Genomic DNA, 27394 nt, shown 5'->3' with positions numbered 1-27394 from the left:
AAATAATGGCACTGTGTAATATGTCATGTGTTGTTGTTCATCTGAGGTTGTATTTACCTAATTTTAAGACCTGCTAAGGACCAGATGATTTTTATTATGTCCTGATATGTAAAAGCATAGAACTCAAAAGAGGGTGTACTTTCTTTTTCACATGACTGTACATGTAGCCACTGGTTCAATCCTTGGCATCTCCTAGTAGGAGGATTTCAAAGAACAAGGCTAAGAGGGATTTCTGCCCGAGGCCTTGAAACACAACTACCAGCCAGAGTTGATGGTACTGGGTTACAGAGGACAATGCTTTGACTTGGTATTAGGCAGTTTATATGTTCAAATGACCAAGTAAAAGATTCAAAACAGACCTGAAACATTTTTTATTTTCTGGCTACTACCATTACTTCCATTCATGCACCAAGGATTGTTCTTCCTTGTGTATTTGTTTAAAACAATGCTTAGCAGTTTCTTATATAGAAGACACACATTATGAAGCACCCTGATTATGTAAACAAATCAAAATATTTCAAAAGAACTAAATTTGGTTCCTTAAAAAATGGAAATTTAGCATATCTCCTGATTGGCTGACATTATATTTTAAGTCGGGGTACAGAAGTGTGGCACGCATATCCATCCTGCAGAAGAACAGAGGCAACATCCAATCTGTTGACCAGTTTTTGTGCATAATTAAGTCAAAAAGCAATCAAATGCATGATAAAAAGAATTCTTCCACTGCCAACACTGTCACCATCTGGCCCATTTCACTTCGGTGTTGCATCATTTTATGGCATTAAAGAGACCTGTTACACACAGCATACCCAAAAGCCCTGCAGGATTGTGTTACTTGAGTCTCCCCTCAGTCATTTGGCTTCAAGAAGAAAAAAGAGTGCTTAGCTCTTACCAACGATGGTAAACTGTAAGCTCTGTTCAACCAATTCAATGTCATATTTTTCACAGTGACAAAGTCACTAAGATTTTACTAGGGTCGTAGCTGACATTCCTGCCCTTGGATCACAGCTGTACTGGTGGCTTTCCCTTTTTGGATTTTGCTGAGCTACAAGTAAGCATACATTGTGGTCTCTACTTAACTGTTCATGAGTCCCTTCAGTATATCCTCTGAGAGCTCCAGGAGAGGGAGCTCAGGGGATGGAATGTCCAGCGGGGGAAGGCTGGGTATTGGAATGTCCTTGGCCTTCCCTGCATTTGTTGTAAATTTCTGCCATGCCGAAGCCGATGTAGCAGCAGTTTCTGAATGCTGCTGCAGACCCCACAACTCTGACTTCTCTACAAAGTCAGCATCTACATCCAGCTCCTTTTCCAGGGGGGATTTTAAGAGCCTGGCCCTCTCAGCTTTTAGCTGCTTGTTTTCTTGCTTTAATCTCTCATTTTCAGCTAAGAGAAATTCCACGTGCCGTTCTAGAACTGCAATTTTGGTGGCCTGCTCCTCCACTTTTGTCTTGTCATCCATTGGAGTTTTGCTTCTTACACATAATTCCAGTGGTTCCTTTCTTTTCTGAAGCAAAAACAGTAGTGTATCTGGGTCCCTATCCAAGACACCATGGATTGCCGGCACATCTTTCTCCGGGGAGGGGTTGAACTTGAGACTAGCGGGAGCTGCCACATTTTGGTCATCAGTATCCTCAGCTGATGGTTTAGAGGAAGCCTGCAGATGTGCAGCACTATCCTTGTCCACAGCCTGCTGTAGTTTTAGTCTCTCTTCTCTCTTTGCTCTTTTCCACCGCTCTTGGATAAGTAGTATCTGTTTCAGGTGACTCTCCCTTTGTAATTCCAATGATAAATGGGCCTGTGTAAAAATATGAACAGAGGATGAACTGCATACCCTTAGAGCCGCCTTTAGTAGCCCTGGATGTAAGAGTGAACAGCTTTGGGCATTGTCCAATAACAGTCAACTGCAACAAAACATATTATTTACCATTTGTAGTTGTTAGAATAAAAACATCCTTTCATCACCACATTTGATACTTCTGCTTGTTAACAGAGAGCTTCAGGTATTTGGCGGTATAGAAATGTAATATAAATAAATGTGTTTTTGTAATCAGAATTTTTAAAAGTTGTAATGAACTACTATAAAACGTAAGCGTTGGCTAAGGTTTCTATAGATATGAACAATTCACTGAGAGCAATCCTGTGATCGCTAGACAGCGTCTGAGAGGCCACAGGATGCTGTAGATCTCTTCCTCCAAGGCTGGAGACAGAACCCGCACCTTGGAGATCGGATTGTGGATCTCCCCCTGACCCCACTCCTCTGCCAGCCACCACGGAAAGCTCTGTGGTGGCTCCTTCTCTGAGAGGGGAGGAAATGGGTGTTTGGGAGCAGGACAGTGGGTGGGGAGAAGACATGGATCCACAAGCATCTCGGCTTCTGTCTTCACCCACAAGGTAGGAGTTAGACTGGGTCAAAGGCCCATCTAATTTCAAATGAATTAAGGAAGAAATGGAGGCAAAAAAGCTTCTGTCATTGCTCCTGTCCTGTCTGGCTCTTGCAGGCAGGGCTTTGGATGGACAGATGAACCTCGTGTCTAATTAGCAACAATCCTGTAGGACTGCACTCTAAAAACAGTTACCTCCTTTGGCATTTATCCTAAAGCCTCATAGTTGTTGCTGCTATTTTATTTCTGTTTTAATTACAGCTATTTTTAAAAAGTCAGTTTTTAAAGACAATGTTGAACAGGCAGCCGGCTAATTCTTCAAGAATCATCAGTATCAACTGCAACATAGACCAGTTCTTGCAGCAAGCTGCATAGAGGGTCCTAGGCAATAACCTTTGACACTGATGACGTTTGTGATCCTGCTTCGAGATGCCTGCAGATCTGCCTCCACAATGGCATTTTTGGTTTCATGGAAGAGTTGACAGTATTTGACAATATGAGTCGGATGATTCAATTAATCAGTGTGCAAACCCTATAGCAAACTACTTGTCAAACTACATTGAAAGAACAGAATTGTTGCTGTATTTCCTATGCTTCCAAACGCTCTTCTCTCCACACAGGTATTCCTATTTTGTGCAAAAAATTAAACCAAACATAGAAACTTGTACTGAAGCTCTGGGTTTTCTACAAGCAGTATGTTGCCAAGTAGAATCTACCGTTACCACTGCTGTTTAATCGTGTTGCTTATGCAACAGCAGCGTTTGATGCTAAGGAAGCATAATTATTGCTAACCAAATTCTCCAGCCCCACACACTTAGCCCCTGGACTGATGTTTTCCAAGTATTAAGTTCACTTAAAAATAAGTTATTGGTCCACTTCACAAAACAACTAGATTTGCAAAACAAAGCTATCCTCAATGGGAGGAGCAATGTATCTCCGCCCGAAAAAACTGCCTTTGATGTGACAATTGCACAGGTGTGAGACCATGAACTTCCGCTGGGGAAGTATGGGAAGCTTTGGTGCAAGGCTAGTTTGCTTTGCTGACCCAATTACTGGATGGATTAAAGGGAAGGAGGGATAAGCCTCACACAGCCCTTGTCAAATAAAAGTATATTTGCCAATTGTTCTACAGAAGCACCATGGATAAAACAAGATGAGTCTTTACAATACCCTTGAAGCCAAAGACATAGTTCAATCAACTGTATTTTCCTGACATGTACAGCAAGTTATTACAGCCTGATAGCAGTTTCCAACTGTTTCTTTCATTTTTCTTTTTATGACATTAGACTTTTAAACAAAGAAATAAAAGTATTCCATGAACCATATTCCAATACCTTCAAGCAATTCCCAACTATGTCTTACCTAGCTTCTGGAACCCTGGCCACAGGGAGGGTTACAGAAGTGAGACTACATCTCCATCCCCTAGGGATGTACGAAACACTTACCTGGTTTCGTCCAGGGACATCCGCGGTGGGGGGGAGGCACTCCATCCCTCCCCCCAAAATCCTCGACGGGGGAGGTGATCCGTTCCTCCCCCCCAAAAAAAATCCTGCCTGGCCAGCTCCGCTCCGCAGCCAGGCCACAGAGCCGCTGGCCAGGCCAACCCACAGCGGGGCCTCCAGCCGCTGCCAGGCTGCTGCGGACGCAAATGGCGTCCTGAGTACAGGACGCCATTTGCATCCCTATGGTAGCCCGTGATAGGCTATGTAAATATTTACGTAGCCTATCATGACAAGGAAAAAAAAAACAGCGTACGCAAATGGCGGCGGCTACCGCGGCCATTTGCATTCCCTTTTTTTTGCCATTTTAGCCTACGTAAATATTTACGGCGAAAAAAAAGGGGAACGCAAATGGCAGCCGCCGTAGCCGCCACCATTTGCGTACACTGTTGTTGTTTTTTTGCTTGCCGTGATAGGCTACGTAAATACTTAAGTAGCCTATCACGGCCTCAGCAGGGATACAAATGGCGTCCCTGCGGTAGCCGTGATAGGCTACGTAATTATTTCCGTAGCCTATCACGGCCATGATGAATGGCGGCAGACGCCATTCACAAGTCAGCGCGGACGGCAGCAGGTAAGTGCTCTGTTTCGCGCGCCTTTCGTGGGGTGGGGTCTTTGTTCCTCCATGGATTTCGGGGGGCCGAATGCGCTGGCATTCAGCCTCACCGAGATCCATGGCGGAATTCTCTGACATCCCTACCATCCCCACATCACATGCCTCTAAAAGCATGGTGTTCCTTATCTTTCTCCTATTGTCTCTTGCCTTTTCAGATTTCAAGCCTAGACAAGGCAGAGTTCCTAGTTGATTTTATGGTTGTAGAGATAATGCCTTGTTCACAGAGGTGGCATCTTTGCCATTTAAAGAGCGCCATCTCACCTGATCTGATTGTGTCAGCTTCATGGCCTCCAAAAGATATGCTGTATTAAATACAAAATGGGAAATGTTTAAACCACAGAGAACCCTCATCAAGTTTGGGGGTAATTCCATACATACAATGCTAAATTCACAATCCAAATCCAAATAGGTATTCTGGAGTTCCACTAAGTGCATATATGACTATTAATCTATTGCAATACCAATGAAGGCTAGACAATTTATTTTTCACTTTAAAAAAGTCAAGAGTCCCCCACCTCAACCCCGACAACTCACTCACTCACTCACGAGCATCTGGTCAATGACTGGAAAAACACTTTTTGCAAACAAGCTTCTTAAAGCTATCGCTGAACTTCAGTTTGATAGCCAAGGTTCACGTTAAAGTCTTCCTTCTATATATCTCTCACACCAACTCCCAAGCCCAGCCAGGATCCTAAATAAGGTTAACAGACATTTTGCTCCTACCACACCTCTAAGTTGATGACAACTACTCAGGCATGACTGGAATATCTTGGTTCCACTTAAACCATATAATAAATAGCCTTACTGTTAACTACTCACCTGCTGCCTTTTTGTGACAACAAATTGCTTCTTCATACTTTCCCACTGCCAACAAACGGTCAGCTTTTCTGCTCTGCTGATGAGCCTTCCAAAGAAAAAGGAACTTTTAATGTTGAGATAGTTTTCTACTATTTAAGTATCCCTCCTTATTTCAAACTTTAAATGAAACTGATGTGTAGATATGCAAAAGAGATTTAATGCAACAGAAACTACAGCTTTGTCTCAGGCTTTGTGTGGGACAGTTTGGCGCCTCAATAAAGAATCACTATGAAGCTGATCACTTAGGGCAAGTTTGCTCTGAGATACAGTCAGGGCCAGAAATATTGGAACAAGGATACCTGTTTTGGCAGTTGGCCTGTGTACACCACCACATTGGAGTTGAAAGGAAACACACCCAGATGGGAGCGAAGTCAGGACTTTCAGCTGTAATTCAAGGGGTTTGACAAAAGTGGGACACTAACCATTCAGGAGGTACAGCCAGTGGCATACACACACCCATCGTTGGTGGCTCATAAGTAATGGAACAAACCAACATCATTTCAAACTTAAGGATCGCTTTTAATACCTGGATGAAAATCTTTTGCAGTCAATGACTGCCTGAAGTCTGGAACCCATGGACATGACCAAATGCTGAGTTTCCTCCCTCAAGATGCTTTGCCAGGCCTTTACTGCAGCTGCCTTCAGCTGTTGCTTCTTTGTGGGTCTTTCTGCCTTCAGTCCTGTCTTCAGTAAGTGAAAAGCATGCCCTATTGGGTTGAGATCAGGTGACTGACTTGGCCACTGAAGAACATCCCACTTCTTTGCCTGGAGAAACTCTTGGGTAGCTTTTACTGTATGTTTTGGGTCATTATCCATCTGCAATATGAAGCGGCGTCCTGTCAGTTTGGCAGCATTCGGCTGAATCTGAGCAGAAATTATAGCCCTATATACTTCAGAATTCATCCTGCTGCTTTGATCAGCAGTCAGGTCATCAATAAACACCAGTGACCCGGTTCCATTGGCAGCCATACATGCCCATGCCGTAACACTGCCTCCACCAAGTTTGACAGATGATGTAGTATGCTTTGGATCATGAGCTGTTCCTTTCCTTCTCCAGACTTTTCTCTTCCCATCATTCTGGTACAAGTTAATCTTGGTTTCATCAGTCCAAAGAATCTTATTCCAGAACTGGGCAGGCTTTTTTAGGTGTTTGCTGGCAAAGGCTAATCTGGCCTGTCTGTTCTTGAGCGTTACCAGTGGTTTGCACCTTGTTGTGAAGCCTCTATATTTACATTCATAAAGCTGTCTCTTGACTGTAGATGTTGACAATGACATGCCTACCTCCGCAAGAGTGTTCTTGACCTGGCTAGATGTTGTGAAAGGGTTTCTCTTCACCATGAGCACAATTCTGCAGTCATCCACTTTAGTTGTCTTCCATGGTCTGCCAGGCCTTTTGCTGTTGCTGAGCTTGCCACTTAATTCCTTCTTATTCAGGATGTTCCAAACTGTTGTGCTGGCCACTCCCACTGTTTCTGCTATCTCTCTGATGGGTTTATGTTGTTTCCTCGGCCTAATGATGGCCTCCTTCACTCTCATGGACACCTCTTTGAACCTCATGGTGGGAGTTCCAGTGAACAGCTACCAAATGCAAATGTAACACTCAGAACCACCACCAGGCCTTTTATCTGCTTGATTGGTCATGGGGTACCCAGGAAACAGGCCACACCTGGCCATGCAGCTGCTTGTCAGCCATTCGTTCCATTACTTATGAGCCACCAATGATGGGGGTCTGTGTAAGCCACTGGCTGTGCTTCCTGAAAGGTTAGTGCCCCACTTTTGTCAAACCCCTTGAATTACAGCTGAAAGTCCTGACTTCTCTCCCATCTGGGTGTGTTTCCTTTCAACTTCAATGTGGTGGTGTACAGAGGCCACCTGCCAAAACAGTTATCCTTGTTCCAATATTTCTGGCCCTGACTGTAGCTGCTATTCCTCCTTCTTTTTGCCAAAAAAACCCCTTTGAACACTTTTTTTACTCATCATGAGCTTAAGACATAACTTTCTGCCAACTGACTTAACTGTATATTCCAATTCAGCCCCAAGCTGCTAATCACAACTGCTTCACTTACATGGTCATACTCATAACCATTCTGTGCCACCAAACACCTTCCTTTGTGGTGAATTAGTCCAATTTCATTTTCCCCCATCAAGCAGTCACCTCGTGGAACCATCTAAAGCCTCATTCTTCAGCAACAGCAATAAGCTTAGGCATTTTCATACCAGAAGCAATATGTGAAAATAGCACACCCACACACACACTTTGGATTGAAGCTCATTTGTTAAAAAAAGGGAAATGGTGCCCACTTCCTGGCTAGTCCAGCCCCATTTAAGAGGCAGTTGTTTACATCTGTCTGTCATATGCGATTCTAGCCCTGAAGTGATGATTAGCAACTGCCTGATACTGCAGCTGGCTCTTCCCCCATATTATTCTTCCACATTTTCAGGAAATTAAGTATCCCATGTTAGGCAAGAAAAGCCTATGAGTTCATGGAAAGGGAAGTGCATTGAGCAACTTTGAGGCATGCATTTCCCTGATCAGCAGCATATCAGCTATTTCTCTAGGAGCAATCAAATAGTGCAGACATTTGGGAAAAATGTCTTCCAGTGGCATCTTCACAACATTCCTGTTTAATACACCTCCTTTAGAACCCTTGTAATACAAGTGTACAAAATTACACAAGGTGTGGAGAAAGTGGATAGGGTGACATTTTTCTCCCTCTCCAAGAACAAAAACAGGGTCATCCCATGAAGGCAGCTGGTGGGAGATTCAGGACAGATAAAAGGAAGTACTTCTTCACACAGCACAGAATTCAACTACAGAATTTGTTACTACAAGACGTAGTGATGCCCACCAATTTGGACGGCTTTACAATGGGATTAGACAAATTCATGGAGGATAAGGCTAGCACAGCTACTAGTCATGATAGCTATATGCTACCTCCAATATCAGAGGCAGTATGCCTCTTTATACCAGTTGCTGGGGAACATGAGCGGGAGGGTGCTATTGCATTTGACTGGGAAAAAACTACAGCGTTACTACAGCCTGCCACCATCTTTCTTCTGCTGGATAAAACAGTGTAAGACAACTGGACAGATCTGTCTATGGGTTGATGCTAAGGCCCCTTTAGCAGGCTGCCCTTTTTCCAATTTCCGAGATGCTAGAAATCATCGTGGTTCCAAGACGGTTTTCTGTTCCTGCAGCTCATGTAACGCTGGTCAGAAGAGAAACAGGCAATGTTATTCATAAGTGTGGTTTTGAGAGGCAGGCCTTGAATCCAATTTGTGCAGCTGTTTTGCTTTTCTCCGTGCTACATATGGTGGGGGGAATTCCTGGCAGCACACATAGGACTTGGATGTTGGCAGATTCCACTAGCGGGAACTACCTGGCTCTCCTTCACAGCCAAGCCGCCTTCCAGTGAAAACTCACAAAGACTAACAGTTATCCTGCAACAGGAATAAGTGGAGCTAAAGAAGAGGAGACTAGCAAAAAAAAAACCAGTACACACAATGTAAGAAAAAAAAATCAGTGATGATTTCCTTTGAAACAAAATTCTGGCAGGTATTATAAAGTGTGATTGAGTAGGGACAGGAAGAAGCAGACGGGTTTATAACAGAGATAAAAATGGTAAAAAGGTCAGGAAAAACTTCCTGACTGTAAGAGCAATATGACAATGGAACCAATTACCTGGGGAGGTGGTGGGCTCTCCCACACTGGAGGCCTTCAAGACGAGGCTGGACAGCCATTTGTCAGGGATGCTCTGACTTGGATTCCTGCATTGAGCAGGGGGTTGGACTCGATGGTCTTGTAGGCCCCTTCCAACCCGACTATTCTATGATTTTATGATTCTATGGAGATTTCCTTTAGTTAACTAACTTTGCCTAGACTGAAAATATACCAAGTTCATTTGTGATATGCAGTTACAGCGCTTAGCCTATTCTTGAATCTTTAAATATACAAAGATATGATTTTATTTCCTGAAAACTTGACAACTACATATGTCAAGGCCAAGTGATCACATAATCCTCCTATGGTGAACAGTACTAGCTCCTATTCAGAAAGATTCCTAGAAGAGGGAATCGAGATTCAAGAACTTTCCCAAAGAAAACAAAGAATGTACTGATAGCATTCAACAGGTGAGCTAACCAACAAACATCAAGATGGAACTGGTGTGCCACTTTAACATAGATCACTAGATTTAAAGTGACTGCTAGCTATTAGGGTTGAGAACACTTTGGGTCACAGCAGACAATAGCTACAGTTAAAGATTTGATTACTATGGTGGCTCTGGATGGTATATATACATGTAGAAAAAGAGGAAGCAAGACAGACTTTTACTTTATCTGTTAGGAGCAACCCATACACACATGATGGGTGAGCTCCATGTACCTCTGGAGCCCATGTTTCTCCCCAAGGGAAAGATACACAATTTCCTGCTTGGCACACTACAAAAAAGGAAGCATAGCTCACTTTATGAACTCTCTCCCTCCTTTAGTGCAACATCAGAAGCTGCCTTGCACATAAATAAATGGGATTCCATCTATCTATTCCTTAATGCATTGCTTATTCCTAAGGTTTACTGCTCCTATTCAAGGATGGTGCTTCCAAAATAACCCAGACTCATCTAGGCAAGCCCTGAAATCCTCTTTGCTCCAATAACTGAAAGCTGTCAGCTGCCAAGCATACTACATGCCAAGATAGCCTTCTGTTAGGAGGAGGTTACAGCCAATTGTTACCGAACACCCTTGTACTCCCATGGTGTGTTGGAACCACCCACACGCACTGAGGGTTTCTTATTCAGTAACTCTACAAATAATTACAGTTATAAAGAACTAGAAAAGCAGTGTATTTACTTTCTTCCAGAATGTTTTTCCAATCTGTAATATAAACTCACAACCTTAAAAACATGACAAGAAAGCTATAAGTGTGAATGTGAGATTATTTATTCAACAATTGTATGTGGCATTTCAATTATGTCATATAATTGTTCAAATAATCTTATTGTCTTGTCCTCCTGAGCAATAAGAGCTTCTACCATCCAAGCCTGAACATATTACCTCTTTATCCAGATGCAAACATTGATCCATGTTCAAGGTAAAGTACAGCCAGCTAAACAACTGCCACCAAGATATAATGTATGTATGGTCATCCCTTTAGTCTACAATGTATACAAACTGTCCTACTGCAACTGTCCAGTCAAGACGGAAGTATGCCATAAGGGAGGAGCTATATGACCTCTCTCACTCTGTTAATTTTCATCTTATGTCGAATCCCAGTGCCATCAACTAGTATTCCCACTGCCCTTTTTTACATGCCCTTATCTTTTCATACACTCTTCAAATATTTGGGCAATATACTATACTGCTCCTGCGCTTCCAATATTCCGTTGCGCCAGTGGAACAGACCATTAACGCAACCAGAACTAGCGGTTCCTAAAACAACCCTGGAAACTAGCAGAAAAGCTCGTTTCCAAAATGGGGCACATCAGGAGAACTCCCTTCTGTGGCTTCAGCTGACCTGCCCCATTCCAGAAATGAGCATTTCTGTTAGATTCCAAAACCACTAGATCCTGCTGCACTAGGAGTCCATTCCGCTAGTGTGAGAGCAGCGTAGATACTGCCCAATGTCCACACAAGTGTTTGTGATAGGTCTAGACCCCAAATGTTGTTGTTCAGTCGTTCAGTCATGTCAGACTCTTCGTGACCCTATGGACCATAGCACACCAGGCCTTCCTGTCCTCTGCTCTCTCCCGGAGTGTGCTCAGGTTCATATTCATTGCATCAGTGATGCTATCTAGCCATCTCATCCTCTGCCGTCCCCTTCTCCTTTTGCCTTCAGTCTTTCCCAGCATCAGGGTCTTTTCCAGAGAGTTTTCTCTTTGCATTAGGTGGCCAAAATATTTGAGCTTCAGCTTCAGTATCTGTCCTTCCAATAGACAAGGGCAACCTTTCCCAACCTGGTGCCCTCCAGAGGCGTTGGACCACAGGAACCATCAACATATCTAACTGTCAGGAATTCTGCAAGCTGTAGTCCAAAATATCTGGAGGGTGGCAAAGGCTGGACAAGGTCTCTGCCTGACTCAAAAGTGAGAAATTTATCTCCAGCACATTACAGCCAATTATCTTTTACAGCCCCACCCCCAACTTGCTAGTTTAACAAATTAACTCTTTAGTATTTATTTATTTATTTATTTATTTCTATACCGCCCATTAGCCGAAGCTCTTGGGCGGTTCACAAAAATTAAAACCAAAGAGCACACAATAAAACAATAGAAAAGATATAAAACATTAAAACCACAGTAAACAATACAATCAGAATAAAACCAGAATAAAACCTAGCAGCAGTGCAGGGATTTAAAATACAGATTTAAAACAGCAAAGCTAAAAGTCTGAAGAGTTAAAACGCTAAAATGCTTGGGAAAATAAAAAGGTCTTCACCTGGCACCGGAAAGAATACACTGTAGGTGCCAGGCGAACCTCACTAGGGAGCTCATTCCACAGCTGGGGTGCCACAACAGAAAAAGCCCTCCTCCTAGTAGCCACCCATCTTACTTCCTTTGGCAGGGGCTCACAGAGAAGGGCCTCTGAAGATGATCTTAAGGTCCGGGCAGGCACATATGGGAGGAGGCGATCCTTCAGATAACCTGGCCCCAAGCACAGCAGTGACCAACCTCTTGGCAAGCCCACAAGTCAGAAATACAAAACAGTGCCAGCCACTCCAGTGCTTTACACAGACACACCAACGTACAATATTATGGGGTGATTTCCCCCCTAGTCTACTAAGATGGAGGGGCAAGCAGGAATGTAGCTTTAAAACTATGCCATACCACCTTAGTCCTCCAACTGTCCAGGCAAACAACAAACTCCTGCATTTGCCACCTGTGCAGTAGGTAAGCTACTCATGCTTTAAAGCTTTTTCTCTGTTTTGCCAAACGTGTTTACTATTTTGAAGGAGACTGGTTGTTACATGCTTCTTGCCTTGAATCATGTGTTGTTGCCCTCATTCCATCATCACTTCCTGGTTTTGTTTAGATAACAAGATCATGATGGTTGGAACAATAGTTTGCAATTTAACCTGTCTCTTGATTATGCCCTTAAATAGGAACTTGCAATCATGTATTTCTTCTGTGACTCCCACAATTCTAGCTCATACAAACACTGATTTTTTTTTTTTTTTAAATCCTGGAAGCTTCCTAAGAAGGAACCCACAGGATTGCACTCCCATTAGAAGGAAGCCTCTGATCTTGTATCCAATGCCCCGGCAGGCTACTGCTAACAGGACAGGAAGAGAGACAGAGGCAATTTTCCCTTCTCCATCCTCTTTTTATATCTTTTTTCCTCTAGCTGGGCCTTTGAGCCCATCTAGAGAGGGTGTCACCAGAACGCCTCCTTTTCCCTCCCTCCATGGCCACATTTGTGACCTCGAGAAGCAGCTGGCATGGTTCTTTCTGATCAGCTGCAAGTGGGTGGGGGAGGGGAATTACAACTCAGAATCCCCCTCCTGAGGTCATAGTAGTATCTACAGCCTCAGGAGGAGGACTTCAAACAATCCTATGGTCCCTGGGATGCTCTCCCAGGAACCATAGGATTGCTCTGTAAGTCAGAAGGGAAATACCACAGCTTGTACTGATTGACATAAAATAGGAGCAAAGATGTTCTATTCCCCCTCCTCCACACAACCACTTTTCCTTGTCATGCTACTGCATATTCTTAGTTCATATCTTGTAAAAGTCACTGAACTCTGCAAATTTCATGCTTCTGTTGGGCTATAGCCAAACTTTTAGTTGGAGTGCAAGCCGAAATATTCTGCAAAGCTTCTGGAGTCAGCACTAGATGACAAGCTCACCTGTAAAGTACTTGTGCTTTCTGTGTGTAGCCACACTGCCAAATTTGCCAACAGTTTAATGACTCTTTCCACAAGACAAGTGCATTTTGCTGTAGATCCAAAAAACCTACTAGTGGGCATCTAATGCCTAGCTGTTATAAATTATTTCTAATAGTGGCATAGACTCAGAGAGCTGCATCACACACAACATTTATACCAGTGTAGGAAAAGGGTATATATACATTGGCATGTGTGAGCACAGTACATGTGCAAGTATTTTACCACAAAAGATTGGTTTGTTTAAGCCCACTGAAGTGGCTTGTGGGTAGGGCATGATTTGAACTGGGGACTCCTAGCTTAAACTACACCATGCCACCTCCAGGAGGAGCATGTAGATGCTAAAATGGACCTGGTGCAAAATTTCTTAACAGACTGCTTACTATTCTTCCTTGTGGTAGCGTTTTTAATTTCTATACAGCACGCCCTAGCACACACAAGGTGCTTTATAAATAATAAGTGATTGTGATCATTGCTTCTACAATTTATTTATTAGTTACATTTATATTCCACCTTTCCTCCAAACAGCCCATGATCCTCCTCCATGTTATCCTCACAACAACCCTGTGAAGTAAATTAAGCTGAGTTGATGACTGGCCCAAAATCACCCAGTGAGCTTCATGGCAGCGTGGGGTCTAAAACCCTGGTCTCCCTGGTCCTAGTCCAACACTCTAACCACTACACCACACTGGCCACTAACCACTACAATGGGGACAATAATATTGACTTACTTTACAGGGCTGTTGCAAAGCTTGTGAGCCATCTGAGGCATTTTAAATGCTCTAAGGGTAGAATCCGATGCATGTTTAGAAAGAAAAAAGTCCTACAACTCCCAGCATTCTGCAGCCAGCATGGCTGGTGGAGACCGCTGGGAATTGTAGGACTTCTTTCTTTCTAAGCATGCATAGGATTGTGCCCTAAAACACCGTTTACTCTTATGTGTATACAGCCATACCTACACAGTGTATGTTCAAAGATGTTACCTCCCCCTAATTGCTAAGGCAAGCATGGTGTGGTAGTAGCGGTGTCTATGGAAATGAACCCAGTTGGCTACCAACTTTGGGTGGTGAAGATGAGATTTTGGCCCATAACTCCCAATGTCCTTCTCCAAATGGTCCTCTAGCAATATTAGAACACATAGAGCCCTGCTGAATCACACTCAAGGTGCCTCTAATGTAACAGGTGCCTCCAAAAAGCCCAAAAGCTGGGCATAAAAGCAACAACCCTCTCTCCCATTGCTTGTCCACAGCATCTAGTATTCAGAGCAGTAGTAGCTGGTGCCCATTGGGGCTGGTGGGGCAGAGGACACAGCAGATGCTTAATATTCAAATGAGACTGCCGGAGAGGTACAGGAGACCACATGTGGCACTTGGAAGCAGTGGAGCAAATGTACCTGGTTGTGGGGGGATCTCTCTGCAACAAGTGGGAGGGGACAGGCAGGGGGTCACTGCCCCATTTGCCCCAAATATAGAGCCACATCTGATTCAGCGGTATACTTTCTCTGGGCACAGAAATTCCATTTATCTTTCACAGTAAATAGGTGTCCATGAAACTTGGGAATCCCATAACTCAACTTGCATCTGTCACAGGGCTGGGGAACCTGAGGCTCTCCAGATTATGTTAAATAAGTCCCATCATCCCCAACCAATGCCCATGCTGGCTGCATTGATGGGAGTTGAGAGTCCAACAACTGGAGGCCCACAGATTCCCTATCCCTGACCAAAGAACATATAGTGTGACATCGTGATTAGGGTGTTGGGACTGGAACTCAGGAAATCCAGGTACTAGTCCCCACACAACCATGAAGCTCACCGGGTGACTATGGGCCAGTCACTGCCTCTCAGCAGCTTCCCTCACGGGGTAGGTGTGAAGACAAACTGGAGAGAAGGAGACTACCTTAGGCTCTTTGCAAGAGGAAAGCAATGTGTGATATATACCTGTAACAATAAATAAATATAGAACTTTCGCACTACACCATCTGAGGTGGGGAGGGCGGAAATAGGTGGCGGCTGCACTGGAGGCTGCTGGGCCCTCGTTGGACCAGCACTGCGCATGCAGCGGCTAAGAGGCTGAACTACATACGAAGACGTCCTCAGCCCAACTCCTGCCAGAACTCACCAGCTGGCCCGAGGCATCCTCCTCACCTGCAGTGTGGGGATAGTAACGGCCTATCTTAGAGGGCTGTTGCGGAGATCATAATACGGCATGTCATTCAGCATTGTGGAACAAAACACCCCTCCCGCGGGTTGTGGGCCGCGTGGCCGCCTGGCTCGCCCGAAGGAAGAGCGACTCCGGCCGGCCACGTCAGCTCGTCAACGCCGAGCCCAGCTTCCCCAGCCGCAACTCACCAGGTTGAGCGGCCCCTCCATCACCTCCATGGGCGGCTGAGGGCACATGGGCGCTCGGGCGGCCTCTTCGCCGCTCTGGCCCGGGCGTCCTTGGCCCGGCCTGGCTCCGCCAGAGGCCTCCTGCCGCCGCCGTCAACACCACGACACCGAGGCGCTTCCGCCCCGCGCGCCCACGGTGACGTCATGCCGCCGCGCGCCAACAGCCAAGGCGGAGTCACGGCCTCGCTGGCTGCTCCTCCTCCTCCTCTCTATAGCTGCGTACGTTCGCATCCGCAGCAACGCCCCGCGAGAAGAGTCGCGTCGCCATGGCAACAGCGGCCGTTCAAGAAGGCAGTCTCCGCCCCGCAAGGGCCGCAAAGCGAAGCACCATGGGCTCCGCCCACATCTTCTGCGAAGAGGATTTATTTGTCGGTCTCCTTACAGGCCCCGCCCTTCTGCGCTTGATTTGAAGGAGGCTGCACGCCTTTTCCCTAACCCCGCCCCCTCCAGGGCTTTGGGCTTCGGGCTTCGCTGGCTGCGCGCCGGTTACCATGTCTGCGGAGCGTCAAGGAGGCGAGAGGAGTTGGCGTTGCCTGCAAGGGGTGGCCCCGGCCCGCCCTCACCGAGGGTGGCCGCTTTCCCGGCGTTGACGTTCGTGCCGCGTCTGTCGCTGCGCTGTGTGTCAGTTGCGAAGTCCTCTGTGCTCGGGCAAAGTGCTGTGACCTCGGCGGCGCTGCAGTTGGTGTGGCAGAAGAGTAACGTAGGGCTCGCTCAACGGTGCGGGAAGCTGCGCTTGTTCCTAGTGGGCTGCCTGATCCTGGCATCCTTCCCCAACCTGGCGCCCTCCGATTGTGTTGGACTGAAAGCCCCCTCTTCCCGCAGGCAGCATGGTTGGGGGATTATGGAAGTTGAAGTCCAAACATCTGGAGGGTGCCAGGTTGGGGAAGGCCTCTATACCGAGATTAGGCGTGCCTCACAAACCCTACAATTTCAAAGGGCTTAAGGTGTGCCTAAGGTTAGGAATGGAGGAATTTGCCTTATACCACACAGGTGTTTCTCCATCTAGCCCCGTCATACGTACTCTGAGTGGCAGCAGCTTCCCAGGGTTTCAGCCGAGAGAGATCTTCCTTCACCTCCTGCTTGATCAATTTCTAAACTGGAGATGCCTGGGTTTGAACCTGGGACCTTTTGCCTGCCAAGCGTGTGCTCTTCCCCAGCGCTGTGGTCAGTGTCGGCTCCAGGTCTTTGAGGGCCATGGGGCAAGGCACCCTCTGTGGGCCCCCTCTACGTTCTCGCTGCCATTGGCACCTGTTGCGCTTGCTCCTCATCCTCTTTGTCATCATTGCTACCACTTGCTTGCTTGACAGGCAGAGAGCACCAGTGAGCAAGCTGGCAGTGGCATCTCCAGCTCTTTCTTCTCACCAACACCATTGGCTGGGCCAGAATGAGAGGTAGGTGACCACATGGGTTGGAGTGATGAAGAGGAGCAACTCCAGGGGAATTTTGTCAGTGGGCCCTTGGCAGGTGCTATGCCTCGCCTTGATGCCAGCCCTGGCTATGTGTGTATTCCTATCATTGACCAATTGTTTTTATGGCAAGAGGCTGGGCCTTAAAGTAAACTGTCAACATGTGAAGGAGGAATTAATACTTGGACAAGATTTCTGTGAACCAAGTGTCTTCTGGTGTAATGAGTAAGATATTGGAGCAGTATCTACAGTGGGGCTATCTTACCACTTTTAACCAAGTGGGACTAAGCATTTGGGATAACAGTGGTTTGCATTAAAACTTGGGAGTTTTATAATTATTTTGCTCTAGGTTCTCCCAGAACAGTCATTTTCACTATTTTTCAAGCAGGAGCCACTTTGGCTCCAGGCAGCACCACCAAGACCACTTGGGAGCCTTTCCCAAGCTGGGGGGAGGGGGCTAGTCAAGCACTGGTACAGTACACTGGACTCAGCTGGAGGCTTTGGAGAGCCTCTCCCCTCCACCCTCCTCCATGTTATCTAAACAAGGCCTTGTCAGTCACCAGGTAGGCAAATTCTGACAGGCTCACTTGATCCTTGGATTGGGATGGATCTTTCCCTCATCACTCAGAGAGTACTCTGCTCTATTCAGTGCTGCAAAATGTCCCAGCTCAGGTCCGTCTTGCCCTCGCTCACCCGTGCATTCCACTTCCTCCACCTCCAGCAGCTGCACAGTGTGCCACCGCAGTTAGCCAATTTTGCTGTTAGGCTCCTCCCTCACACTGGTTGGCTGATCGCTCCTGCTTTCTCCTCTTCCCCACCCACCTTACAGCTGATGAGCCCTGAAGCTGCCTCTGGTAGCCCAGATCACAGCAACAACCCATTGCTAAAGCAAATGACAAGGCAAGAGTAGAGAGCCCCTGCAGAGGGTGAGCAGCTACTACAAAGAGAGGGGGAGAGCGTGTGCGTGGGTGAATGAGAGACGGAGGTAGACAGGCACACTTGAGGTGACTCAGAGCTTTCAGTGGCCCCCAGGCCTTGCAGTGAAGAGCACTGTACTAAAGAGTTAGGTGATCAATTGATGATCATGACACTGGGCCCATCTACACTGAGATGCTTTCTGAGGCAATTCCGTTTAAATGAAATCAGGTTTGCTCCTCCCAGGGTAAACGTAGCCTGTAAAATGGTGTATACATAAAAAAAAAACTTGCTTTCACTGGGCAAACAGCACCTGAAACCACATTGGGTGGAGTCCCACAAGTAGAACTGAACTCATCAACTGTGTAGGTGTGGGGAGGTGAATGAGTGGGGGCTTGTTCCCCACCCCTGTCCTTGCTCCTGTGTGCAGTGAAATGCAAAGGAAACCATTAGTTATTTCCAAGTAGACATGTTTTGCCAACACCTCTCCTTGTGTCCATCATTGCTCAGCAGGAATAAGGGTCATTTGAGGGCAGTCAGCTTTTAAAATTGTTACAGTCCTACGTATCTTCGCTCTTCTGTAAGAGCAGAGATTTTAAACAGCAGGCTTGTTTCGTGCTCCTCTCCTCACTCCCATGCTCAATGGGACACAACTGGAGGAGGAGGATGTGTTACTTCTGAGTAGACATGTTTAGCCCAACCTCTCCTCATGTCCACCCATTCTCGGCAGGATTAAGAGTCATTTGAGGGTGATCAGCTTTTGAAATTGTTACAGTCCTGCATGCCTTCGCACTTCTGTAAGAGCAGAGGTTTGAAACAACAGGCTTGCGCCCCGCCTCACTGTCAGCTCACATGCTTAATGAAGTGCAATGGAGGAGAAGGAGTTATTTCCAAGTAGACATGATTAGCCAACATCCTCTCTCGTGTCCACCCTTTCTCCTCAGGAAGAAGGCTCCTTTAAGGGCGATCACCCTTTAAACACATTAAATGTATGTGCACATTTGCTGGTCCAGGCATTTAAAAAAAAAAAGCAGGCAGAGGGATTCTCCTGAGCCCACTCAAGGGAATGTTACTTCTGAGTAGACCTGTTTTGCCCACTCCTCTTCATGATGCCATTTTCTTTTCCACCAATCAGTGCTGCTCCCCCCAGCCCTCCCTGAAGGCAGTTCAGGTCACACAGACTCCCAAACGGCTGAAGCCACCATGACAGGAAAATCTGTCAGAAAGCCAAACAATGGGGCTTACAGCATGAAAAAACATGCTTTCTATAGAGAGGAGCATGCCTCACGTGCCACAGTTTTCTTGGGGGTGCAGTAGGAGCAGAGTAAATGCCCTGTGTAGATAGGGCTAGTGACTTGTTTGTTTTGAGGCTATTTTGTTTCTGGTGTATTGCTGCAAAGGGGAATGAACAACAACAACAAAATACGGGCTTTCCTTCAGATAGTGGATGACAGCTTTTGTTATGTCATAAATTATAGTAAGAGTATTTTGGCACCTTCAAGATTAACGTATTTATTATGAAATCCACAGTACACCAATACCTTTATTAGGGCTAACCAACATGTCACAAAATAGCGAGCAAGCTTTTGAGTTCTCCAGTACTTTCATCAGGCTGAATGGTAATTAAAGGGGTGGGTTTGAAAAAAGCTGGCTTGGAATTAAAACTGTACGGTCTGTATTGGTCACAGTTTTAAATTGGAGTGTAGGAAGAGACAGAGGTAGTTCCAAACAAGGCATTTAATCCCTGCATCTTTCAAAGAATTTTATGGGGTCCAAACGACATCGTCATCCACTTGTAATGCTCTTGGGGTTTCCCACCACTTCTTCAGTCTTTTTTCTTACCACAGCATACCTGTTCTGAAAGAAATGATAGAATAGCTTCACACCTTCTGATAGCGCTTGGACCCCTCTGCATGGAAGCACCCTCAGCTTAAAGAGCTTCAATCCACTCAGATTGTCCTCTTAGTTGGATTAAGTTTCAGGGTAGACCTAGGGATGCTGGGGCAAAGAAACACAAACTGACTGATTCCCCATTTTTGAAAATATAAAAATCTGGCGGTTACCCAGAGCTCTCTCCAGCCTTAAGCAAAGTAAAAATGTCAGGTGGCTGGAAGCCAGTGCTGGATTTTGAAGCACTTCTGGCTATGCAACTTTTAAAAAATTAAACAAATTAAAAATAATGGCTATTTGCAGGGCACTTTGCAGGCACAGGGGGAGGTGTCTGTGGGCAAAGTGGTACCCTTGGTTCCCATGTCACCCAACCCCAGATTAGATTCCATTTCAGTTGCATGAAGTGTGATCCTTAGCTGACAGGCATACACATGAGTGAAGAGAAAAAATGTAAACAGGTCAGATGGAAATGAAATGCAAAAAAATGCAGTCTCTGAAATACAAAAAATACAGTCTCCAACAATTACATTAAAGCTTAAACATATTTAAAATGACCAGATATGTGTAAAAAGACTCTTTGTTTTTGCTGCAACTGACTAATATGGCTATTCCTCTGGAAACTGTCACAAAATACATTTGTTAAGTCGTGTCCGACTCTTCGTGACCCCATGGACCATAGCACGCCAGGCCTTCCTGTCCTCCGCTCTCTCCCAGAGTGTGCCCAAGTTCATATTCATTGCATCGGTGATGCTATCTAGCTATCTCACCCTCTGCCGTCCCCTTCTCCTTTTGCCTTCAATCCTTCCCGGCATCAAGGTCTTTTCCAGTGACTTTTCTCTTCACATTTGGTGGCCAAAATATTTGAGCTTCAGTATCTGTCCTTCCAATGAGCAGTCAAGGTTGATTTCCTTTAGGATGGACTGATTTGACCTCCTTGCAGTCCAGGGGACTCGTAAGAGTCTTCTCCGGCACCACAGTTCGAAAGCATTGATTCTTCGGTGTTCAGCCTTCCTTATAGTCGAGCTCTCACAGCCATACGTTGCTACTGGGAAAACCATAGCTTTGATTATGCGGACCTTTGTTGGCAAGGTGATGCCTCTGCTTCTTACTGTGCTGTCTAGGTTTGCCATAGCTTTCCTCCCAAGGAGCAAGTGTCTTTTAATTTCATGGCTACAGTCACCATCTGCAGTGATCTTGGAGCCCAAGAAAATAAAATCTGTCACTGCTTCCATTTCTTCCCCTTCTATATGCCAGGAAGTGATGGGGCCAGATGCCATGATCTTATGTTTTTTTAATGTTGAGTTTCAAACCAGCTTTTGCACTCTCCACTTTCACCCTCAACAAGAGGCTCTTGAGATCCTCTTTGCTTTCTGCCATTAGGGTGGTATCGTCTGCGTATCTGAGGTTGTTGATAATTCTCCCAGCAATCTTAATTCCGACCTCTGATGCATCCAACCCGGCGTTTCTCATGATGTACTCTGCATATAAGTTAAATAAGCAGGGCGACAATATGCAGCCTTGTCGTACTCCTTTCCCAATTTTGAACCAATTGGTTGTTCCATCTCTGGTTCTTACTGTTGCTTCTTGACCCTCGTACAGGTTTCTCAGGAGACAGGTAAGGTGGTCTGGTACTCCCATCACGTTAAGAATTTGCCAGAGTTTGTTGTGATCCACACAATCAAAGGCTTTAGCGTAGTCAATGAAGCAGAAATAGACGTTTTACTGGAGTGACGAATAAATACAAATTTTTTTGATTTGACTAAATAGTTTTAAAAGGTAGGTAGCTAATCAACAAAACACTCTTTAATTGGTTGGCAGCCTCACCGTTAATATATGCAAGGGGAAAAAACCCTACTCTGAGACTGTGTGTCATGCTTGCCCCACAGAATGGGAAACATTGGGGGAGAGTGAGGATTAAAAAAATCTAATCTGATTAAACTAAATGTGGCAATTTGCATATAAACCAAAAGTAGGCTCTGGAGGCTGCAGGTTTAAGTAGAGGATAACAAGAGGAAGGCCTGCTTAATCCTTTTTCCTCTGGACAATTTTCCCCTAACAATCACGCACTCTCTGAGCTGCTTATCTCCCAATAGGCAGAAAAGGTACAGGTTTTGTAATGGCATATTCTTACGTACTGGTTTGTCCAATAAATATTATTTGCTAAATATTATTATTAAATAAAATATTATTTAAATACCAATATATATAAATGGTATTTGCTCGAAGCACTTTGAAATGGTATCTGTGTTATCAACTATCCATCTATCCATTCAACCTCCGTTTGTGTACACTATTTCTGTGCACACAGGAGGGGCAAGTAGGACATAATTTCTAAACTGAAATTTCTAAATAATGACTAAATCTGGGAGTTCCCAATTAAGGAATTCAGTATTGATACCTTCACCAATATATTTGAGCTCATGTAATGTGTAATCCTATCCTCTAGGTGTCTTCAGTGACCAGGATTCTTTTAAGGAGAAAATAATTTCATGAAAGAATGATTCTACTGCAACAGCATGCTATATTACAATTGGCATGAAAGGGTTACAACCGAGTTCACAGTCCAGCTGAGTTACACTAAAGACCTTGGCTTTTACTTGGTTTAGTTGGAGCTAAGCAACGTTATTGTTATTATTTTCAAATATCAACCACTTCTATAACAAAGGAAGCATCTTCATTATTCACTATCCCTCAAAACAGATCAATTGGCTTCTTACACATAACCCAAATTATTTAATTGTATCTTGTTCAAGGTCACAGGAGCGAAGGATGCTGCTTTATACCAAGTCAAACAATTGCTCCATCTAGCTCAATACTGTCTACAGTGACTGGCAGCCACTTTCTAGGGTCTTAGGCCAGGGCTTTCCCCAGCCCTACCTGGAGATGCTGAGAATTGAACCTGGGACCTTCCTAGTGCAAAGCATGTACTCTGTTACTGAGCAATGGCCTCTCCCCATAGTAGAGCAATGATCAGTACTTGGACGCCTGGCCTGTAGCTCATCTTGAACTGGATCAACATCTCCTGGTGAATTTCTGTTCACTTATTCAGAATTACTCTGAACTGTAAAGAACTCACAGAAATGACTTCACAAGTTAGGGTGCAATTTCTGAGTGTTCAATGCCCTGCCAGGCTGCTGCCAGCAGGGCGGGAGGAACGGCGGAGCTGATTTTCACCTCGCGTTCCTTTTTTTCTTCTTTTTCCTCTCAACAGGCCTCTGGGACCATAGGACTGCTGTCTAAAAGTAGAAATAAAATGCACACACACTTACACTTTAAGTTCACAAGTGTGGAACTAGGGGTTTGAAAATTTTAGAGTTTCAGTTAACATATTTTGTGCCTGAAAAAATCAAACTTCACACCCAAATTTAAAATTTGCTGTGAATGCTGGGTTTGGGGCCTTAATTCCCCCGCACCATGCCTTTACATCCGAAACTTGAGTTTGTGAGATTATACATGGCCTGCAAACATTTGGAACCAAATTTGATTCTTGTGACTTTTGGAAATCTCTTAAATTTTAAATTCCCACAAGAATGTGTTTCCCTTTCAACACCTTAAAAAAGTGTACATTGCAGCTTAAGAATATATCACAGAACTTAAAGAAAGTATATATTGCCCATTTACCACCTTTCACCCGCTTTCCCACCTGGTCAGCTCCTTACAAGGGATCACAATTTTCTCTAGTTGTGTTCCAGATACAGATTGATGTGTACATTTGTGGTCTGCATATTCATTCTTGGGTTGTTCAGTGTTTGGTAAAGTTCAGTGACTGAAGGGTGTTCTTTGCTAAAGAGCTGCATTTTACTCATACTGCTACATATTTTACCACTAGAGATCTGACCCACTCTACTAATTAAGTGGCATATTTTGATTGTCCATACCCATGATGCACTTACTCCAGCTGCAGAAGGATGAATTCTAGTTAAATTCTACGTAGGTTGGCTTGTTAGATACAATGGCAGTCAAATTGCTACTATCAAGCTGCTTACATTTCTCTTGGTTTTATTAGCTCCCTTCCGCTCTTTGCTGACTGAACTACAGATCTGAGTTTATTCTGGACTAAACGAATGACCTTGTGGCAATCCAAAAGTGTATTGATTCATGATTGGAAGTAGCTTGGTTTGAAATAGACAAAACAGGCCATCTGAAAACAAATTACTGTGTTAATAGGAGTACATTTTATAGAAATTACACAGCTGTTCTTTTGGATTCCCCCCCCTTCCTTCTTTAACTCATACCAGTAAATCTAAGCAATTCTCAGAGAAGGAGCTGTGTTAGTCTGTTGCAGGAAGAGTTGTGGCACTTTCAAGATGAATAGATCAATTGTGGCATAATCTTATGTCAACTGGCACCCACTTCATCGGATTTGAAGTGATTTTGAGAGCTTATGGCCTCTTCCACATGTATGTGGACCTTTGGGACAAGAGTCACGCAGCCTACTCTGCACCAGTCTTCCCCAACCTGTTTTGGACTACAATGTCCATCATCCCAGACCACTGGCTGGGTTAGCTGGAGCTGATGGGAGTTGTAGTCCAAAACATTGGAAGGCTTCCGATTGGGAAAGGCTGCTCTACACACTGAGTGGTATACTAGGACCAACTGACAACCCAGGCACTCCCATTAATAATCTGTTAAGGGCCATTTCAGACATCACACAGAAGGAGATTCAGGTTTGCCGAAGAGTGTGCCCTCAATATGCAGCTGCAGCCAATTATGACTCCCTGGGGAATGTCCCAGTATGGTGTGTATATGTTTGCCAACAGCTGCTGTCTGTATTCATACTTTACATGTTTAGGTGTGTACTTGAAACACCATAGCTGTGCTCCCTTTAAAAAATGTACTCCCTGAAATGGCTCCAGGACTATTGAAAAGGGACAAGGATAGAAGAAGACCAGGGTTCTCAAAAGTCACAATAATAGTTTTTGCAGGCTTTACTAATTTAATTTATATTCTTTGAAAGTCTTCTATGGGGATTGGGGTTATCTTTTCCTGGAGAGCAACACAGTTTTGTGAATGGGTCCAATGTATCTTGGCCTCTCCTGCCACTGTATTTGTGGCAAGCCCTCTTTATAGATTTAGATATGTAGATACTCGGGAACCAAACACACTTTATTATTTATTTAAAATATTTTTATGCTACTCAGCCAATAATCTCCTGGAACATCTTGCATATAATCAGTAAAACCAGACAGCCCCTGCACACAGGCTTATAATCTAAAAAGACAAGACACACAAGGAAAGAGGAATGGGGAGGAAAGGGCGGGTGGGCTGAAACTGAAGTCTTCCAGTAGGGCTGGTGGAATGACCTTGCTTCCCCTCAGTATGGCCTGCTGGAATGGCTGCTGGAGGTGGCAGTTGAGGGAGGAGGAGCCTTAATGGGGCGGTCTTTCAGCATTGGCCTTGCTGCTCGCAGCATGGATTTCCCTGTGAGGTGATCCCCGAAGCCATCTTGTGGAGAAAGGAGTCATGTGAACTGGCCCTTTGTTTTCAGTTCTTTGTTTTAATCAGTTTAAGTAATTTTTCATTTTCTAATGTATACACTGTTATGTGGGGAAATAACTACATGCTCTGCTAAATTACTCTGTTTGGCTCTGATCTTGCAAGGACTTACACATGGGCACTTCCTTTCAGACCCAACCAGCATCACATATGAAGTTCTGCTGGGGCCATCTGCTTCCTATCTTCATGTCACTTGGCAGAGCGTAAGGTGGTATCAAACATCTCCTCTCCATGAACAAACAGAGGTACTTGAAGATTATGTGCCTTAGGACTCGGAATACCAGAACTAGGAGCGTTTCGACCTCCTTGATAAGTGGTTTGAGGCCAGATATCTGAAAGATCACCTCCTTCCATATGCACCTACCTGTAGCTTTAAGGTCTGCTTTGGAAGCCCTTCTGTATATCCCACCACCAAGAGAGGCAGGTTGATGGGAACATGGGGAGGGGCCCTTCTCTGTGGTGGCACCCTGCTTGTGAAACTCCCTAAGGAGATAAGAATGACCCCCTTTTTGTTTAGGTTTAGGCAGGCTGTTATGACCTTTTTTTGTTCCCCATGGTTTTGAGTATTTTTAAATGTATTAGGTTCCGCTCTATGTTTTTAAAAGATTGTTTTTCTCCTGTTTTTAATTTTACTTTACGTGATGTTTTATGTTTCTAAATTATTTTTCCAGTTTTAAACTGCAGATAGCCAGGCGTAGGGGGGATAAATAATTTTAGAAATTTTTTTCTAATTTCTCAGAAATAATTTTAAAAATAAAAATTGGAGTTGATTTTATACAGTGTGACACCTACTTACAAACATTTTTTTAACCATACAGACCAGAAAACATTAAAACAACACAGAGAATTGCAGGCATTTCTCATTTGAGAACTCCTACAAGGAATCCTGTGATTAAAGTTCTTTGCAGGTATATGAAAAATAATAGGGCTGTAAGCTTTAATCAGTAGCTAATTTAAGTCTATGAGGGCAAAATTTAATTGGTAGAGCTGCCAGTTAAGAGGAGACCTGTTAATGTTTTCAGCTTTCGTTTCCAGAAGAGAGAATGAAAAAGATAATACTGAAGATGGCATCTCCTAACAATGAATGAAAGCTTTCGGTTATAAAATTGCTAGTTATCTCACACTTTTTCAGTATCTCAGAAAGGCACTTATATTGGGTTTTGATACCATGCACATTTTGTTAAATTCACTTGATGAACCTGTTCAAAGACAGATGATTCAGCACATAAAATTATTTAATTGATTGATAGCCCTACTTAAAAAAGTGGGGGGATATTTGTTCACTTTAGATTTGCTATTCTCCCTAATCTATCTAAAGCATCACCATCATGCCAGTAAAAAGTGATTACCCCCCTCCCCTATTGGACTATTAAGGGCCAATCGTTGTCCAGTCCCTGTCATCTAGGAGCTTCCTGCATCCCTAGTTTTCTCAGAATTGAATTTTAGAGTAGGAGGACAGCATTTAACTTCTATTTTACCTGTCGAAAGCATCTTTTGACAGACATGATGACTCTTGAGACAGCTCTGTTTGACTGTAACCTCAAGAATCGGAATTCTTCAGCCCACACTCTGCCAGGCGTTGACTACTTCTTTATTTACTCTTTGTGCCTTTGAATTTTGCCTGGGCTGAGCATTTCTGTTAAGCACCAGCTGAAGACAAGTTCCTCAGTTGTGGCATTGTAGGAAAGCCCACATAACCTCCCACACAACGCCTTTCTCAAAGAGAAAATGGGGTTGCCTTTCTCTCTGAAGAAGCACTTTTCAAACAAAAGGGATTTCCCATATGCTGTGGATAGGCCAGCCCATCTTTCTTCCTGCACATGGTGCACATGGACAGCTATCGTGCTGGAGTATCCAGCTGGATTTTGAAAGTCTTCCAGATGAAATTTCAGGACCCAGTTCTCTCTCTCTCTCTCTCTCCCTCTGTGTGTGTGTGTGTGTGTGTGTGTGAGAGAGAGAGAGAGAGAGAGAACTGGGTCCTGAAATTTCATCTGGAAGATGAAATCTTTCCTCCTCAAAGGAAGCTCTCTCTCTCTCTCTCTCTCCCTCTCTCTGTGTGTGTGTGTGTGA

The 27394-nt window shown here is 44.5% G+C and overlaps 1 protein-coding gene and 1 long non-coding RNA gene across 3 annotated transcripts; one reads left to right on the top strand and one right to left on the bottom strand.

Moving 5' to 3' along the window:
- Nucleotides 1-356: 356 nt before the first annotated feature.
- Nucleotides 357-15731, bottom strand: NRBF2 (nuclear receptor binding factor 2). 2 transcript variants are annotated; one of them, XM_084845371.1, is made up of 4 exons: nucleotides 15579-15731; nucleotides 5316-5400; nucleotides 4758-4798; nucleotides 357-1795 (listed from the first exon to the last, which is right to left on the bottom strand). In XM_084845371.1, exons 1-4 carry the CDS (start codon nucleotides 15624-15626, stop codon nucleotides 1076-1078), a joined length of 894 nt encoding a protein of 297 aa, XP_084701497.1. In that variant the 5' UTR covers nucleotides 15627-15731; the 3' UTR covers nucleotides 357-1075. The 2 variants fall into 2 exon arrangements, with proteins under 2 accessions (XP_084701497.1, XP_084701499.1); XM_084845373.1 differs by lacking the exon at nucleotides 4758-4798.
- Nucleotides 15732-15842: 111 nt separating this feature from the next.
- LOC146350669 (uncharacterized) lies at nucleotides 15843-26273 on the top strand. Its single transcript, XR_014789350.1, has 3 exons — nucleotides 15843-17008; nucleotides 25457-25569; nucleotides 26143-26273. It is a non-coding gene; the product is annotated as an uncharacterized LOC146350669 (long non-coding RNA).
- The last annotated feature ends 1121 nt before the right edge of the window (nucleotides 26274-27394 follow it).

This window comes from Heloderma suspectum, chromosome 3, assembly GCF_057233095.1.
Source record: "Heloderma suspectum isolate Gila_16-S chromosome 3, 16-S_ref, whole genome shotgun sequence".
NCBI lineage: Eukaryota > Metazoa > Chordata > Lepidosauria > Squamata > Helodermatidae > Heloderma > Heloderma suspectum.
Note: the sequence above shows the minus strand (reverse complement) of the source record. Positions and strands in the feature narration are given on the sequence as shown.

What these genes read in the sequence shown, in the direction of transcription:
- NRBF2 (XM_084845371.1), bottom strand. Translation starts at nt 15,626, where the DNA reads ATGTGCCCTCAGCCGCCCATGGAGGTGATGGAGGGGCCGCTCAACCTG. An exon ending in TGGAGGGGCCGCTCAACCTG is followed by an intron (nt 5,401 to 15,578) that starts GTGAGTTGCGGC and finishes TTTCTTTGGAAG; the next exon opens with GCTCATCAGCAGAGCAGAAA. An exon ending in AGCTGACACAATCAGATCAG is followed by an intron (nt 1,796 to 4,757) that starts GTGAGATGGCGC and finishes ATTTTTACACAG; the next exon opens with GCCCATTTATCATTGGAATT.